This window comes from Siniperca chuatsi, linkage group LG14 (genome assembly GCF_020085105.1).
Source record: "Siniperca chuatsi isolate FFG_IHB_CAS linkage group LG14, ASM2008510v1, whole genome shotgun sequence".
NCBI classification, from domain to species: domain Eukaryota; kingdom Metazoa; phylum Chordata; class Actinopteri; order Centrarchiformes; family Sinipercidae; genus Siniperca; species Siniperca chuatsi.
Window position 1 is genome coordinate 17,732,010 of NC_058055.1, and position 18,911 is coordinate 17,750,920.

The 18,911-nt window shown below is 39.8% G+C and overlaps 1 protein-coding gene across 1 annotated transcript; it reads right to left on the reverse strand.

Annotated features, from left to right (window-relative positions):
- Positions 1-213: 213 nt before the first annotated feature.
- Positions 214-7,545, reverse strand: drd1b (dopamine receptor D1b). The gene has a single exon (XM_044223436.1). It carries the CDS (start codon positions 5,940-5,942, stop codon positions 4,551-4,553), a length of 1,392 nt encoding a protein of 463 aa, XP_044079371.1. The 5' UTR covers positions 5,943-7,545; the 3' UTR covers positions 214-4,550.
- Positions 7,546-18,911: the final 11,366 nt, after the last annotated feature.

Consider the following 18,911-nt stretch of genomic DNA (forward strand, 5'->3'; position numbering starts at 1 on the left):
GCTGTCAGGTTATGTAAATGCGGGGCGAAGGCAGGAACACAGCGAGGACACCACGTTCAGGGAGCTGGAAAAAAATATGCGTCACTATTCAAAATCAATCTCCATCGATCCTCTGCAGCGACATGATCTTCCAATACCCACTCAGTGTCAATGGTACAACACCACTCATATCCACACACCGTTCTCAAATAAACACAACTCAGTAAGCGCAGATGAAAAAAAAAATACATACATGTTTATTTTACAAGAAGGGCACATTTTTTGTACAACTTGTAAACTAAATACTGTAATTATTCTGAGGGTTATAATCTTTGACATCACTTTCATGAATGAACATTTACAGAAACATGTAAATAAATAAATATATAAATAGTCAGTGACTGCTGCATCTTACTGTAAATTATAATCCCACCTGGAAAAAACATACAGCATGTAAATTTGCTACACACATTAAGGATTTTTGAAGATAAAAAGCACTTGTGTTCACACTACATTTCAACTACATTTTGAACATCATTGTACAATACTCTATCCCTGCACTCCCCAACCCTAAATACTGCAATTAAATTTTTTACATGAAGCTTTGTCACTGAATCGATGTCGAGGTAGGGACTCCGTCATTATCCTAGACAGTTTAAGTAAGCTGAAACATCATCATTAAAATGCCTCCACATTCCCGGGGCCTGGGAGTGTCATTTGGCCCAACGTTTGCTGTGTCCCTTGGCCTGCCATTGGAGGAGATTCTGCACTGTCAGATTAGCTTAAGTTGTCGTACATCATGTAACTACACTGATTGAAAGACCGTGTACTGTCACTATAGCTCCCCAAAGCAACTTGTAGGGCAGCCTAGAGGAAATGCTCTGGATCAAACAAAACATTTCGCTTGTGGGACTGTTGCCTCACATCGCCCTTCTCCAAAATCAAAGCAGTGGCATCTGGAAAGATGACTCACCGAGTTGACAAGGTGAGGGCTCAGGGGGGTTTTACATGGAACCACAATACAGCACTTCAACTGTCAGCTGGAGGTATGTTTCTATAAATGTGTACATACAGCATATACGAAATAACATCTGGTAAACCTGTAAATGCCAATGATGTCACAACAAATGGCAGATTAATCTCTATATAATTAAGAGTACCCCTATCCCCCTAGTTTCAGCTTATAAAACACTGGTTAAATCACAGCATAAGCTACAGTACATCCACATTCAGCCAAAAAATTTAATTTTGGCAATAATAATAATAATAATAATAATAATAATAATAATAATATAATAATAATAATAATAATATAATAATAATAATAATAAAAACTGCATTTTGATTCAAACTACAGAAGGGAAACAGTTGGCCCTGTCTGTTTAATAATAAATTCAATCTGTGTTAACATCGGGAACGCTCATCAAGTCGACAGAGGCAGCCAAGAGAAAAGAAAAAGAGATAGAGAAAAAGGAGGATAGAGGGTGGGGGTGGAGGGGAGGGCCAAATCTTCCCCAAGGCAGTTCCCTTCCATGTCCAGTCCTGACAGATTATGCGCAGTTCATGTTTTATCACATGTTTGAGCTGGCTTGTGTTTGAAAATACTTAGGGAGTAAATTAAGAGGAACTGATGACGAGAGAAAAGGGAGGGTCAGTGAGCTGATGTGGCTGAGAATTTCTAAAAGGCATAGAAGTTCGAGTAAAAGGGGAAGTTATAGTATATTGTGGCAATGGTATATAATGGTATATTGTGGAAATAGAATTTGAGCACTTGGAAAATTTTATGAATTTATAATAAAAGATAGCAAATCCATATTTCAGCTAATAAATGTATATTTTAAACTGATAGAGCAGCAACTGGCAGGAGCCGAGGACACAGAGGCAGAGAGGACAATGAGTTGCTTTTGTGTCACAAGCCAAGCCACATATTGAGCTAAAAGCTTTCCCCCCCTTTGTTGACATCTAGATAGCATTGGATTTTCCAGAGCAGGAAAATCAAATGCTTCGTTCAAGACCAATTGCTTTCTATTGGCTCAGCTCTTCCTTTCCCTGATGTGCAACATCAGGACACACACAGCACACAGTGGACGCTCAGCATACAATGTCAGAAAGCATGCTGCTGAGCATCCTTCGCCCAGCAACACTGAACACAACAGAAAACTAGCCGCATAGGCTTCGACTAGAGATCTAATTATGTCTGGCTCCGATAATTATGTGTGCCACGAATAGACTTTGTATTTATTTAAACTCTGAAAAAATATACAATATTATTAAATTCAACCTATAGAAAATAAGTGTGAACTACATATATCTACAACATAATGAATTCTGTTTTTAATTATTTAGATAGAGAAAATGAATAGGCCATTTTGGGGCTTTTCCCCCCAGTCCATACATTCATATTATGTTCTGTGTCCTTATGTTAAATTTTGACTGGTACATTTACATAAAATTCAAACTTAAAGCAAGACTATGTAACTTTTGAAAGAAGAAATAACACAATTTCCCTTTTACAAATGAAAAGTTGAATTCATAAGCAATACCATTGCTCAATTAAATACACTACAGCCTCACTTGGTCTGGTAGCTTATGGTGGCTAATGTTAGCTAATGTTCCCAAACTTTAGATTTAGCTGTATGACAGACATTACAGAGTCAGTTACTTGACTTGATGATTATACTCTGATCTACTACTGCTACACTATGTTTTAGCATTTACCATTATGTCAAGTGTGGCCATGCTGGCCAATGTTAAGCAAATGTTACATAGTCACATTTTAAACTCAAACTACCATTTGGGGTGGATTGGAGCTAAGCACAAACTAGGCCATTTGAAAAGGCCTGTCAAAATATATGTTTAAAATGTAGTTTTACAGCAAATCTGTAGTATAAAAGCGATAACAACTCATCAGGAAAATTTCAGGATAAGGACTGACTTACTCAAAACTACCTTTTGTAAAAGATTTTATTCTGACTAACCTCAAAACTTAAATTGTAAATGCTACAGTGTGAAAACGAATTACTAGGAGAGGAGAGGCAATAGAAATATGTCCAATATCTTGAAGGTAATCCTCATCATGGGGTTTTTTCTTGGACTCAACTTGGACTGCAAAAATAGCAACTCACACTGCACACTGCATGCTCCACATGGCCACTACAGCACAGCATGGCTCCCAGCATGAGCAATTTACAAAATCAGATATCTGCAAGTTTGCAAAAGGTCACTAAGTGTCACTTGTATTACAGCTGAGGTAACTCTGCTGCTGTTGCTCTGCCTCCTCTGTGGCAGTGTGGGTGTTTTAGTTTACAGATTTACATTCTTTTTTAATTATGAACTCACAGCATTTGCCAAAAATAGAATCATTAGTGCCACTTAAAGTGGGCAGAGTAAGGACTTAAAATGGAGGGCTGCCAAAGGAGAAGGTGTAGAGGAGGCAGACAGAAGAAGGAAAACATAAAAGGAACGTATGGTGCAGATGTAAAGGACCATGCTGACTGAGGGAATAGTTGGGAGGAGAGAGGCGGGAAGAGGTTGCCAACACTGAAGAAATAGGGGCAGTGCGAGAGAGGAGGGGACTTTGCTGACTGAGGAAAGGAGCAGAAAAATGGAAAGGAGAGGAGACAGCAAAGCCCTAGAGAGGGTTTTCTGAAGAGCGGCAAAGAGGGGAAGACAAAGCTAATGAAAAAAGGGAGTGAAGAGAAGAAATGGAGGAAACTTCAGGTGAGCCAGTCTGATCAGTCCCAGGTGGGCAAGACTGATGATGGATCAGAATAGGATACAAGGGAAGGAAAGTAGACCATGACTTTTTCTATCCCCCTCGCTTTCTCTCTCTCTCTCTCTCTCTCTCACACACACACACACACACACACACACACACACATCAGTTGGACCTAAGAATCTGGAGATAGTGCAAGATAACATGAGTAGGGGGGTGTAAAAACTGCATTATCTGCCCCCTGCCTGTTAAGTTTGAATCAGAATATTGTTACTTTGGTCATTAAAAATGTACTGAAGAGAACTGCAATAAGCTAATTATACTGTACCAAAACCAATTTACCCACATTGTTCTCTCTTCCATGAAACACATACAAATCACCTACCTACAAGACATTTTGCTAATAGTTACTACATCTTCCTCCACTGTATATACTGTGTGAAAGTCTTGCAGGATTGTGTCAGTACTGTACAGTATACACATGCAGATGTATACATCTTTGTAAATGTTAAAAAAATGCATACATGTGCACATAGCTAGTGTTTTGCTTTAATATTCACATTATCAACATTTATCATCAAATGTGTCAATTTCATCAATAAATGCTGAACATATTTTGCAGATAGTTATATCCAGGATAAAGTGCCTTTACTTTAGAACATTCTGTCGGTTTTTCCATGTAGATTTTTGTTGAAAGTCTTATGGTTCTGTATATCCCGCTCACTGTTTCCCTGGCAGGCATGTTCTTCAAGATGTCTATCTCTTTTGTTTCTTTTGCTGTCCTCCTGTGTAAGCTTTTCTTCCCTTTGTGCGTACATACATGCCTCAGTGTACTCTGATTCATCTTTGCCTTTTCTCAACATGACACAGCTTTATGCTGTCCGTTCTGTGTTATGGGATTGATCTTTTCCAGTGTGACCTCAGTGTCGCTGTCTAAATTCCCAGAGATGGCTGGGGAGAGTTTCTCCAGGGCGTTGTTTACCATCCCTGCCTCAATCTTCCCTCCGCATCCATCCTTCTTCTGTAACTCTTCCTCCTGACACAGGATGCTGTGGGGGATCACATAGCTAGCTGCATGGTTGCCCTCCTTTGGGATGTGACTCTTGGGCTGATACTGACAGTTGGGGTTCGAGGTAGGGGCGCCCATGTTGTTGTTAATACTGACGATCTCGATGGCGTTGCTCCCTGGGCAGAGGCGGTGGCAGCCCAGGAGGATGGAGAAGGCCTTGCGGAAGTCGGCGTTGAAGGCATAGATGATGGGGTTGAGCGAGGAGTTTGCCCAGCCAAACCACACGAACACATCAAAGGTGGTGGAGCTGATGCAGGGGAAGTCTGTGGCGCCGTCCGGCAAGTTCGTCTCACAGAACGGAACCATGCAGTTAAGGATGAAGAAGGGCAACCAGCAGCACACAAACACTCCCATGATGACTGAGAGCGTCTTTAAGACTTTGGTTTCTCGTTTGAACGACATTTTGAATGAGCTCTCACTCTCCATGTTCGAACTATTCCCCATGCTGCTGTGACGGTTTTTGGCACTCTCTGCCGCCCGCTCCAGGGCAGATATTCTCCGTATCTGTTTCTGGGCAATGCGGTAGATCCGAGTGTATGTGACGATCATAATAGCTACAGGAATGTAGAAGCTGATAAGGGAGGAGGAGATGGCGTAGGTCCTGTTAAGGCTAGAATCGCAGTTGTCTGGGGGCAGATCGCCAGGGTATGTTCCATTTAGCTCTGCGTAGCTGATGGTCTGAGCTTTGTGCCAGTTAAGCTGAACAGGAATGAAGGAGATGAGGACGGACAGGGTCCACGCCACACTGATCATCAGACATGCCACTTTAGGGGTCATCTTGCGTTCATAGCGGAATGGGCTTGAGATGGCCCAGTAACGGTCGACACTAATCACACACAGGTTCAAGATGGAGGCAGTGGAGCACATGATGTCAAACGCCACCCATATGTTGCAGAACGCACCAAACGGCCAAAATCCCACGATCTCAGTCGCTGCCTTCCACGGCATTACCAAGATAGCTACCAGAAGGTCAGAGATGGCCAGGGAGATGACAAAGAAGTTGGTGACCTTTGACCTCAGGTGTCGGAACTTGGTGACGGCAGCACACACAAGCGTGTTGCCTAGCAGCGTGGTGAAGATGAGGAGGAAGAGGAAGCACCCTGTCAGCACACGTTTGGACGAGTCTCTCTCGGGTAGCAGCTGCTTGCCATCTCGAACCGTTGAGAAATTCTGATCCATTGTTTATATTACACTGCTAATAAAGTGAGAGAGGGGGTGGGTGAGGGGGGTGTCAACAGTCACCCCATCACATCCCCAGCCTGCAGCAGCTGTGCCTCTCTGGGGAGAAGTTTTAGACCGACGGCGTAGCTGGTGGAGAGGTCAATTGTCTCGGCACCAGCTCTCCCACAGACTGGGTCATCCATAAGCTCCTTGTCACAACCACCATCCTTGCACAAGAGCTGCTATAAATATTTCAAAAAGATCTCTTGGAAAAGTGCCCCCAAAAAATGCCTGGTTCATAAATTCCTGCAGCAGCAGTACAAGCAGCAGACATTCTAGTTTGAAGAGGAGGAATATTCCAGCTGTTGTTTGTAATTATTCTTCAAATCAGCACTGTAGCAGAATTAAAAATGACATGAAAAGTAAAGTCCTTGTTCCTTTTTCTCCTCTCACTGCATGCCTCAGCTGTCAAGCCCTCAGCGAAAGTTTCACACCATATTGTTGCCGAGCTGTTGAGTAAACAGAGGCTTGGCCAATCATTAGCCTTATATACCACCTCATCAATAACTTCTATTGATCGTTTTCGCCCTGCGTTTATCTGATTTGTTTAATGATCCTCGAGGCGTGTCAGTGTGATTATATTGGTGCCAGTATCGACGCTGATCCACCCCGGCTGCTAGGTGTTGCGTATTATTTATTTAATTTTATTATTAATTTAAATGCAGCTCCCGTGTTAGTACACATGGCACAGTCAGCCAACATTTCCACCTGAGTGGTGAGTCAAAAAAAAAAAAAGGCTGGAAACAGCGTTCAAAAGTCTCAACAGACCATTTTGATATCAGAGAGATACATCTTAAATGTCTAATTCGTCACATGTAGGAAAGCACATCAATATCGCGGTTTTTTTTATGCTGACATGTCGTTATAATCCAGATGCGAGGTCATTTTTTTCTCTTTTGGTTTAGTTTGCGTGCCCGTTTGTGTGGACACAGCAAAAACGACCGCTCAGCTTTCAAAAACATTCAAGTTATTTTGGCCACTAACCTAAATCATCTCTGGCAGTGCAATCCCGGGGTTGACGTCTTTGAAACAGAGGCGCAGTTTATTTGCTTATTTTCTAAATGTTTAGGCAGCGTGCGCTCCGCTCTGTGGATGTGGACAGCTCAGGACCCGCAGCAACGTCGTGGGTTGGCTTGTAAATAATTGAATCCAAAATCAACAAGGCTAATTGAACGGACTAATAAAAATATCCAGTCCCCCAAAATCCACGTCTTCGGCATACATCCAACTTGTATCTTGGTACCAAGTGAAGGAGAGTAGAGCTCACCCTCTTGCGCTCTCCTCCATGGGAAATCAGTCACGCTCCCCTGTTGACGGTCCTCGGGTGTTTTATCAGTCCTTGTGCTTTTCCTTTTAGGGTCATCCTTTGTTGTGCAAGATTCTGTTACCCTGTGATGTGTCTGCGGTCCGATCGGCCGGCGGAGAGTGATGGGAATGACTCTGATCTGTTTTCATGCGCGCTCCTCTCTCTCCGCTCAGCTGCTGCCTGCTGCTGTGCGCCACGGTGTTTTGCCACAACTGCTCCATCTATCCAGGGGAGGCTGTGACTGGTAAAGCCGCCCAAAGTCACACTATACAGCACCTTTTGTTTGCTGAAGAGTTTAGCCACATGGTTTATGATGACAAAAACCTTTACGACCTAAATTGACAAAGTATCGAACTAGTGTAAGGCTTATTATGGGATAATCTACACAGAGGGAAGGGCATTATTTTTTCTGTTTCTCAAGTTATCATCATTTTGTTTACCCGGCTGGTGTTAGATTTTGGTGACTTCCTCTTTTACCAATATGCTACATCATAAGTTCACTGCTACTAATTTACAGTAGCCTAATAATAATGATGGTATTCCCTTTATCTGCTTGCACTTTATTTTAGACTTGACCTACACGGACAAAAACTCGAAAATACCGCTGCTGTAAAATCACAAAAAGAAAAGAGAGAAGCTAAAAATGAAGGTGCCGTGATGTCCTGAGATGAACTTGTAGCCAGCAGGCATGTACACAGAGGTACAATGAGGCCATCTACTGGATGCAAGATTGTAGGAGACGATGTGAGAGTGGGCTGCAGCGCTGTTGCATTAACGTCACATAAACATGACTGAACAGCTCTGAATTAGATTAGTCCCAAGAGCCATGCTGCAGCAGGAAGACCCATGTAGTAAGAGAGACACCGAGTGTTGAGATGTGTGTGTGTGTTGGGGGTGGGGGGAGTAGATGTGAATTACAGAAGCTAATGTTATCATGCTGGCCTGGCCAGGCCTGACCAGTTTGCATAACTATTTAGCGAGATGAAATCCTCAATGGACTCTGTTCCCCTGTGTGTGTGTGACTCTTGTTATGCATGTGTGTGACTTTGGGCGTGTGTGTGCTTATGGTGTGAGTATTTGCAGATGTGTACACATGTATTTGTGTGTGTGCTTATGGTGTGAGTATTTGCAGATGTGTACACATGTATTTGTGTGTGTGCTTATGGTGTGTGTATTTGCAGATGTGTACACATGTATTTGTGTGTGTGTGTGTGTGTGTGTGTGTGTGTGTGTGTGTGTGTTTATGGTATGTGTATTTGCAGATGTGTACATATGTATGTGTGTGTGTGTGTGTGTGTGTGTGTGTGTGAGTAATGCATGTAGACAAGCCAAGTGTAAGAGGCCTGGCAGACACAACGCCCACATTTCCCTGTAGCACAGAGCCAGGGTGTGCGTGCAGCCGACAAAGTTCAAACCCAAACCACGTCACACACAAAACACACAAACACAGACTCGCTCACTCACTCACTCACACACGCACACACAACCAGCCATGCAGGGTAATGTAGGCTATGTCTGCTCCAAAAAGCAAACAAAATAAAATAGAGCAGAATAGAATAGAGAGTAGTGTCTTTTTGGGATGACTTTTTGCCACATACATATATGGGTCAGATGTTTCATTTGTCTTTCAGTCTTTCTGAACATGGTTTTATAGTTTTGTCACTATTCCATTTGCTTTCTCTGTGTTTTCCTATGTGGTAGCCTACATAAAAATAAAAAATAAAAATAAAACCCAAGTGTACCCTTTAGTCATTAGGCTTTGTAAATCAAAATCAAGTCTCTATGATGAATTGAGTGTCCTTTGTTTTGAGATGCAAGTGAGCTGACACATGTATGCAGGTTTAATTGAAATTAATGCAGTAAGTTTGCTAATGAAGCAGTGTCACAAAACTTTGTGTAACTTTTCATGATGCCCAGAGAGTGTGGCAGCATCCTGACAGGAAGTTAATCAAGTGACTCTATTTGCCATTCTGCTGACCCTCAGTTATTCCCACAGCAATGAACTGGAGGAGATAACCTGAAAACTCTCCGGAAAGGTTTCTCACAGTGCCTGTGTGGTACTTGCTGATCTCTCTAATTTTCAAGGATTCAGCGTAAACTCAGTCCAATCTTAAAGTATTACCACAAGCAGAGATTCAGCCATTCAAGCTGATATGAAAATGCAGGATCAGGATCACGAAATCAGGAATGGCACAGTAAACGTTTAGAGTCAATATCCAATCAGCTGTATCAATGATATGGTTATTTACATAACTTAACTGTCAACTGTTTGATGTTTTTAGGGTAAAATGGCATCATCAGGATGGCTGGCATCTATAACCAAAGTCAAAAGGCAACAATGTTAACTCTTCTTCTTAGACTTGATGCCTTAAAGGCATATTGGTTTTTCTGTGTAGTACAAGAAATCTCATTTACAGTAAAGAGCGATAATAAAACATCAGTGGAAATTGATGAGACTTCTATCAAGGTGATCACTGCAAGATGACACCGTTTTTCAAGCCTGTCAACAGCATTAGAATATTCTCTGAGAAATGATCAAATGAAAATAGCATTAAAAAACAAGAACTGTCAGACATTACTGAGTCATGCCTTTCAGATATTTTACTGACATGTTACATGGCATGGAGCTGCTTTTCTCTCTGTGTGCGTGTGTGTTTGTGTGTGAGAGGTGAGAGAGAGAAAGGGACAGGAATGAATAGGAGACTAATCCGCAACAGAGATGTCCCACACACACACATACACACACACTCACTCTCACTTTCTCTCTCTCTCTCTCTCTCGCTTCCAAATCCTCTTTGTCAGTGTGACATCCATCAGGTCCCAGGTTGTTGTTGTGGAGCCTCTCACCACCAGACACCCAGCATGAAGGAAATGTGTGCTAATCCCACCACTGACACACACACACACACAACAGCTTTCATGACATTCAACAATAACAGCATAATTATCCTCATTCTGGTAATCAGGCGATGTAATCAAAACCTATGATCTGTGTGCATGTGTGTGCAGCATCACATGTATTTGCTGCTTTTTGCAGTGTGTGACAGCTTTTTCCACAGCTTTTTGCTGCTTCCAAAAGAACCTCTAACTGATCTCATTGGGGCCCTTAATTAGTGCTCTGCTTGAATTCCCTCATAGCTAAAAGAATATTTATTTACATTGTGTAAGATAATAGGGGCAGACAGTGAAAGCGTGTAAAAGTAATGAGATGACATGCATTGACCAGGATAAAAAAGCCTTTTTATCATTAATTGTAATGGCAGGTCAGACCCTCAGAAATTCAAAAGTCTACTTTGTAAAATATACATTTAGAAACATAAATTATATTTAAAAGTTTCACATGTTTTTAAGAACATCTTTTCTTTGGTCTTTACTTACAGTTATGCACATACACACATTACACACTGGCAAGCGCTTACGGCTTTATCTCCCTTTCTTCTTCTCATCTTCTCACCTTTGCATCTGAGGTTAAAAGATTCAGTGCAATTGATGATATTTGGACCATCTGTTGGCAGCTTCATTTGATAAAGTAGGTTTATAAAAGAGTGAAGGCACCAGTCACGCAAAAGGTTAATCTCTAAATATTTTGCGTGCACACACACTGTCTATGTATCTATCGATCTAGAGCTTTCATAGCCAACTGTAAACACTACAGTAAACTAGACTGCCTGCCAAGATTGTATATATACACATAATTATTTTTTTTAAATGCATACTTGCTTTTATTTGAGTTCTCCAACCACATTTCAGTTCAAATTTAAAAAAATGTCAATTTTGTATTCAAATAGGCCAGCATGATTTGTTTTTTATTTCAATAGTAACCATCAAAATCAATTAGTTTATCCAGTCATATCCACAATTCAGAATTGTGTGCTGGAATTTACTCATCTGTTTTCACCTCTCTTCATGCAGTGGCAGGTTTCACACATACATTTGCAGCACTGCAGTGAGATTATTTACTACAGTGAGAGTTAGTGATGTTATTCTTTGACAGTAAGTTTCCTTGTTTTTCAAAAGAAATGGCATACAGCCTTGTCAGTATAAACAGTAAAAGTATTTGATGATTCGCTTTTTACACATTTTTTGGCGCAATCATTTCAAAGGGTATTTTTGTTTTGAGCTTGTGCAAAGCACTCAAGACAACTGACGTGAGAGCATTACAGCAAAATATGATTTTACGGTAGTTTGCTAACTCTTCTTCAACCCCCTTAATAGTTTGTTCTCAAGAGCTACAGAAACAGAGCATTTCTTATTGTTCAAATGTCATATTTGATTGTGTTCTGAAAAATGTTTTATTTTTCTAACCCTTTTACAGTAATTGCCTTTTCTGCCAGCAAATCTAAGACAGGGGACCCTCCCTTGATAGCACTACTTTGTTCAGATAGTAGATAGTTGTGTCACAAGCCCAAAGAGATTGAATATGATTATGCAAACTTGACATCTGTAATTTTGTATGTACTTTTACATGATTGTCTACAAATTTGATTTCACTTTGACAGAATTATGTGATTTGATTGCTAAAAGGAATCTCACATTCACACATGCACCATACAGTAGGGTTGCTTCCACACCAGACACTTCATAAAGCACTGCATCCTTTTTACCATGAAGGCTTTGCAGCTCAGCTTAAGCACAGTTTTAAATCCAAGCCAATGCAGCTTACATCCTGCTGTAGAATGAACACAAAAAGTTTAACCTCACTTAACTCCAAGCTAGGGATGTTCTGCTTTAGGTGGTGTGTGTCTGTGTATGTGTTATTTGTGATAGCAGCAGTAATGAAGGAGACAAGCGTGCAGTGGCGTGAAACAAGGCATTACGCAGAAAACAATGATGAATGAAGCATCTTAACATTCTATTCTGTTGAAACCTTCTTGACAAGCTTAATATGTTTCTTTCTAATAAGGATATTGGCTGTACAAACTAAAATGTATGAAATCTGTGCCTCTCAGCTAGGTAGGCTGGGCAGAACCACCCACGGGGTATAAACAGCAATGTGCAACGAAAGGAGAAAAGGCAACATTGGGCAGTCATTTCGTGGAAAAACGCTGAACTGGAAATGGCACAGAGTGAGAATAACTTTTCCAAAGATGATTATCCCAGATTATAGTTTATTACAATAACTAAACAGAAGTGACTTGTGCCGTTGGAAGTGGAAGTATATCAGAGAGAGAATAATTGCTCCGTTTGAGAGTCTTGGCTGGTAGTTGGATGAGCAAATCAACATTAGAAACAAGACCTGACCACACGTCGGTATGCTGTCATTACACAGGTCAAACACAGACAGACAGACAGACACAGTTAGACAGATACAGAAACACCACAGAGAGACTGACACCAACACACACATGCACACAAATGTATCCGAGAAAAAAAAAGGCACGGAATTACTTCAAAATAAGTTGTACAATTTTCAACTCATGTGGATTCTACATGTTAAAAAAAACAAACTGCAGGAGCAAAGCTTTGATCTCACATTCAAATTTAGGTGATGGCCAACATTTGGTCAAGTAATGTTTAATGTAATGAATATAGACTTCTCACCACTACTCTGACAATTTATTATTGTTTAAGTGAGCTTGTCATTCCCATGCATTCATCCATCACAGTCACAATGATAGTATTGTTTCTTATGAACTGACTCAAGGGAAGGGAGTGAACCTGGCCGGGCAAAACATCACTCAGAAGACATCAATACAGCTGTTTTCATCCACTGCTGTGGGAGCCAGGCTTTCATCGACGCTGTTGTCACTCTGATACCGGCCATCACAGTATGTCCTGGAGTATTGTCTTTAATAAAGCTTCAGAGGAACTGTCAGCACCTGTATGCTCAGTAAGAAAACATCAATCATTTAAAATGTATGTGGGATGCTGGATACAAAGAGTGACATCAGACCATAATGAGTCATGTTAGATGTTAGCAGCAGCTGACAGCCTGGTTTCACAAATTCCAATAATCATTGTAATCACTTGAGTATGTGCAGTTAAAATGGAAATAACATGCTCAGTGCCTGAAACATGATAGAAATGTATTTCCTCACCATGAAATAATTAATGCATGCAAGAGACTTGATGAGAAACAGACAGTAATTTAATGCTACAGTGGAACAGAAGAAGTGTAAGGAAGCATGGCAGATAAACATTATCTTCAACTCCACAAAATGAGATTCTCTTCACAACTATGGTGCACATGTTTTCTACTGTTAGTGAGGTTAGTTTATACTGTTAGTATAATTTTGTTTTTGGTAAATGTTTTACTTATTTATTTCCAAACCAACCCACATTTAATTAAAATACTTAACATTGTTTTATCACCTTGATACTTTATAACTTTTATGAGAATTGCTCCTAAACATAATTTTGAAATGATGCCATGTTTCAGATGTCTGCTACAGAAAATTATGCATTACTTCTGTTTTCTTTTTTATGCAGCACTATCCTCCCAAATCCCAAATAAATGGATTTCTGTTATTGGACTTTGTTCATAAGAGGCCGAACAGGGATTTAGACCTCTCTGGGATCTGGGACCTCAAACATAAGTAATGTCACGATGTAGGATAAGAAACTGAAGAGTTCTTTTTCAGTAAATAACTTTTTGGCAAAAAAAAGAATATATATTGCACACGTGCATAGCCTATATAACATATAAAACATTGAAATATGTCCTTATTTGATGTAATAACAATGCTTTTTGCGCACCTCCATAATTTGTCACCTTCCTCAAATATGTATGTTCAATCTGTGGCAAAGGGCAGGGTTACCACTTCAATATTTTTCTACGTTCTGGGTTTAAACAAGATCAGAACAAAAGTTAAAAAAAATGCAGTTCTTATTATTTCCACATATAAAGTAGTGGGATGTGTGCAACCCTGTCTCCTGCAAATTAGTTCTATATAAATGTAATTTCTAGGAGACAGGATTGGTTAACAATGTCAACATAACATACAGGTTAAGTATTATCACATGTGTGTCTTAATATTCATTATTAATGGCAAAGGATTCTGCACCTATACATTAACACACAAACATAAAGACATATTGCAGTGTTATCAGTGTTCTTTCTGGTACCAATAAAGACTTAATAACTAATAAATACACAAACATATCATTTCATACGATGAATGAAAACACAAAGAACAGATGAGATCAGCAACAATAAGAGCCAGACAACACAGTCACCTCTCTTGTTCATAATAATTGCTCCCTTTCTAGCTGGCTGTCTTGGGTGAATTCACTTGGCAACTTTACCTCTGCTGATTTCACGCACCAGCTCATTTCCCATCATACAAGTTCCATCAAAGTGGGGCATCAAGCTCGCAGCTGAGATAAGATGGAAGGAACAAACAATACAGCGAAAGATTCCAACAACGGGCCCTGAAGCATCTGCTCAATACATCCATCCATTTCTGTTCAGCCCACACTATGCTCGCAGCCTTTTTTGTATGCAGGAGATGAGATTCAAAGCAATATTCAAAGAAACCTAGGCAGTGTAAGCTCAGCTGTCATTCTGTTTCATGCTGTGATAGAAAAGATGTTTTTCAAAAGTACAAAAACTGTCCAGAAATACTTGTAGGTCTCAAACAAACCTCTGTGATCTAAGTTATCATTTGATCTGAGTGGTTGTTTGTGATCATTTGTATGATTAATAGCAGCAGAATAATATATTGGATAGTTCAGTGTAGCGAAATGCATATTTTATAAAGTTAAGATTAGTAGTAAAGGGGATAAAAGCATTACTGATACTGTAACATGTCACATAACATGAAAACTCCATTGATATTCCAGAGCAGATTCATTCAAAGCAGATTTATATTTCTTTGCTGTTCCCCTCCCCTCCTTTTCTTTGTTGCGATGGTCCAATTGTTCACTGTTGTGCCATCGATGCTGTGTATCTCCTAACACCACTACGCCTCAGCAGAGGGAGGCTAATTTATCTCCCATTACCAGGTCCAGCACATGTCCCCCCCCCACCAGCTTTGTGTGCTCGTGTCTGCTTCTCCCGCTCTATCTCTGTCTGCAGCGGTCTCTCTCTGCTTGAGTATTTGGTGCCATAAAGGCTGAGAGAGCAGTGTGTGTGTTTGTGTAATATGCGTGTATATCTGTTAGACCCCCTTATTTTTCTTATTCAGTGTTATGTGTATATTATCATAATTATACTGGCCTTTATTTTTTGGGCAGTTTGCCACACATAAATTTACTGGTAAATGATAAATTTGGCAGAGCCATAATTCAGTCAGGTGCTGTGTGCCTCCAAAATCCCTACAATAGGCCTTTGTTATGGAGGACATGATAACTCAGGTGTAACTAATAACATTAATAATGGCTGCATTCCATTTGGCTGTGCCACTTCCAGGCCTTTTTCACAGAAGGCATGGTAGGAAACACACAGATGTAAATGATAAAATGAATGATGGCTGAAATCTTTTTCATTGCTGGGGTTTCAGGGTCCTGGTATTGTGAATGCTGGCTCACTGTCACACTGTCATGGCTAACTGGGACACCTGTATAGAATGGAGACATCATTAATGTTATTAGTAACACTTGTGCTTTTGTCCCTTTTATGCATGCTGGACACTTACTTGGACACTTCAATAAAACAAAGCCTCCACTAATGTCATTAGTTACACCTGTGCTAAGAGACGATACACCTACACTCTATACTCTTGTGTATGGTGTGCTGAGGCTTTCATTCAATATAATTTTCTTTCCTTCTACCCAGCAGTCACTTCTGTCACCTTCACCTTTTCTGTTGTTATTAGAAGAGAAGTGGAGGAAGGTATCTGTAACCCTCCTGCTCTGTGGTGGTTTTGCTCTCTCTGTTTCTGTCTCTGTCGTGACTGTTGTCTTTCCTCTCAAAGAGATGTTGAAGTTATGTCTTAAATTTGTTTCGTACAAGTCAGGTTTACAGGTAGCTGACAGACTGATCATGTACACTCAAGTCAAAATAAGATTATGCACTGAGCTATATAGAGTGTCTCTCATTCAAGATGCTTCATCAGCTTCCCCTTCATCATCAGAAGTGATGAAGCATCTTGGATGAATGGTGAAGTGTCTTTAACTCGGCAGCTACTGTCCAGTGCCTTGGGTTAAACAATGAATCCAGAAGCTTGTTTAGCCTACCATTTAATGGCAAGTTGTCCAAATTTAGACAGACTTTAGAGGTCAGGTCTGGGTTGACAATATTGGCTGTTATAGCAGGTTCCTTGATCATTGACTGTAAATTTGCAAACTGAATATGTAATGTGCACTGTCTGTCTGGTAAAGATGTATTCACAGTCTGACAAAAAAGACATTTTAAAGTTTCAAACTGATTTCCATAATTATTATATGATATTATTTTTAAAAATAACTATCACATATTTTTTTATCAATTCCCCAGTAATTGTACACAGTACTGTTAGCATGAGCTGCCAGGGGGGAAAAAAAGAAAAAACAACAACAACAAATCCAACCCTACCAACCAAATCAACAGGAAGATGTAGTTGTAAGTGGTGTGTATACTAGTGTTATAAAAAACCTTTGGGTTATTAGTATTGTTCAGGTGGTTGTCATAATTTAGAGGTATTCCTGCTGAATCTTTTTTGTACTTTATAGTCATAAACAGGGTCATATTCAAAACCTAAAATATGACCACAGAATGGCTTATAGACAGACCCTTTTCACAGAATTGTCATAGTGGGATAAGCACAGCTGCAGCTTATAAGATAAATAATGGGTCTGTGTGATTCAGGTGTACCAATATGCACGCATTGACAATAGTCAATTGTATTGTCAAGCAAATATTGATAATTGGCTCACTTAAATCTAGCGTACCCATTGTTAATTTTATTGGTTGCAGCTGCCTATTATACAGTTTATGTGGATTTTATATTACATTGTTATTAATGTTATGTAGCACACAGTAATTTGCACAGAGAGTGAAATAAAGACACTGGCAATTGGACATACGGAGACACAAACAGAGAGGACGCTTCAATGATCTCATTACCGCCATTCACAACCAGGACCTGTGTATTCATTATTTCCCTCCACCTCTTTAACCATTTCACTTGCTTACATCCACCAAACTCACTTTATCTCCATCTTCTCATAATTGCCTGGTTCAAAATCAGTAGCATCCACTTGTCTTCCTGATTAGAAAGTCACCAGGAGTGGAAGCACACCCAATGGCATAGAAGCAAGCATATAGCTTTTCTCTCTGATAAGCAGTTGCTTAGTAAGAAGTGTGTAATTGCTATTCAGAGCAAAACAAATGCTCCAACAATGCATTGTTGAATTATGGATTTGATTTTATTTCGATGCAAAGGCCATCTTTGAAGTACACAGATGAAATAAAAGCATATAAGTGGGTTGAAATTGGCATGTATGACAGTATTTGACATCATTTGATAGCCCATATTAATAAAAGTATAAAAGTAAAAAAATAAATAAAAGTGTCATCCGACCTTGTTTAGGTCAGTCTACATGGATCTATGTCTAAAGAAAAAGTGTTAGCTTTTCTGAATGGCCACAGTTTTTGGAAAGTTACAGAATTTGAAATGTTGTAGGGGGAGGGGTTTCCGATTTAAAATTTTAGACCTTAAATTATTATTATCACATTCAGTGTCATCCACTGTCTTTGTTGATGAAGGCATATTCAGCTAAGGATGAAGATCTAGATCCTGTCTATCTAGCCTATCCTGTCTTTATCTTACGTAATATGTAATACTGTCATCAGTCATGTCCTTGGCTGCCTTTTTGACCCAAACTGAGTGAATAAATGTGTAGCCACACGTGAAGACAAAGAGCAGCGTTTTTATTGAAGTGCACACTGAAAGTGGCTAAAAAAACTCTCTGGTATAGGCCAAGGGAATATTTATGTTAATATTAGCTAATGGGATTAAAGTGAAGTCAAAAAAAGTGTACAAAGGACGAAAAGATGCAACAGAAACTTATATTGGAGTGACTTACATTAAACCTCATTAAACCATTATTTTTTGTTTTATCATCAAATAACACATTTGTCACACACATTTTGTCCTTTTATGAGGTGCTATTAATGAAGAATGTGAGAGGTAATTTGATTATTAGTACTTTTTAATATGTATATGTGCCAAGAAAAACAAAAAGTTGTTTGTTCCTGTTCTATTTTTATTTCTTATTCCCCTGAACTGAAATGATCAAGTGCTTTTTGGCGGAGACAGCCTCCTCCACTGAAAGTCAAACTCATTTTGACAAATCCTGACTGTGTGGGAGGTGCTGCACTAGATATGCAGAAGCAACAGGACTTTAAAATCAAAAAGAAGGAAAATAATACTTTGACATTCCAGTGCTTATACCTTAAAGCCCTGTGCACGTCATAGATGTGAAGTCAAACAGATGAAAATTTCACTCTGACAGAGTAAAATCACAGTCACACCAAAAAATAACTCCTCATGAAAGCACTAGAACATACTGTAGATAGCTTACTGGGAGGTGATGTGTGTGTACTTATTTATCAGGCGTTGCATAAGAGAGGTACAATTGAAATGCTGTGATTCTTTTTTGTTTTAGTTTATGTGTAGTTAAAAGGAGTTAAGCCTTACTGTCCTTCTTTATGACTTAGGAAATGTATGTAAAAAGAAATAGCAGAGAAAGCAGGGCTG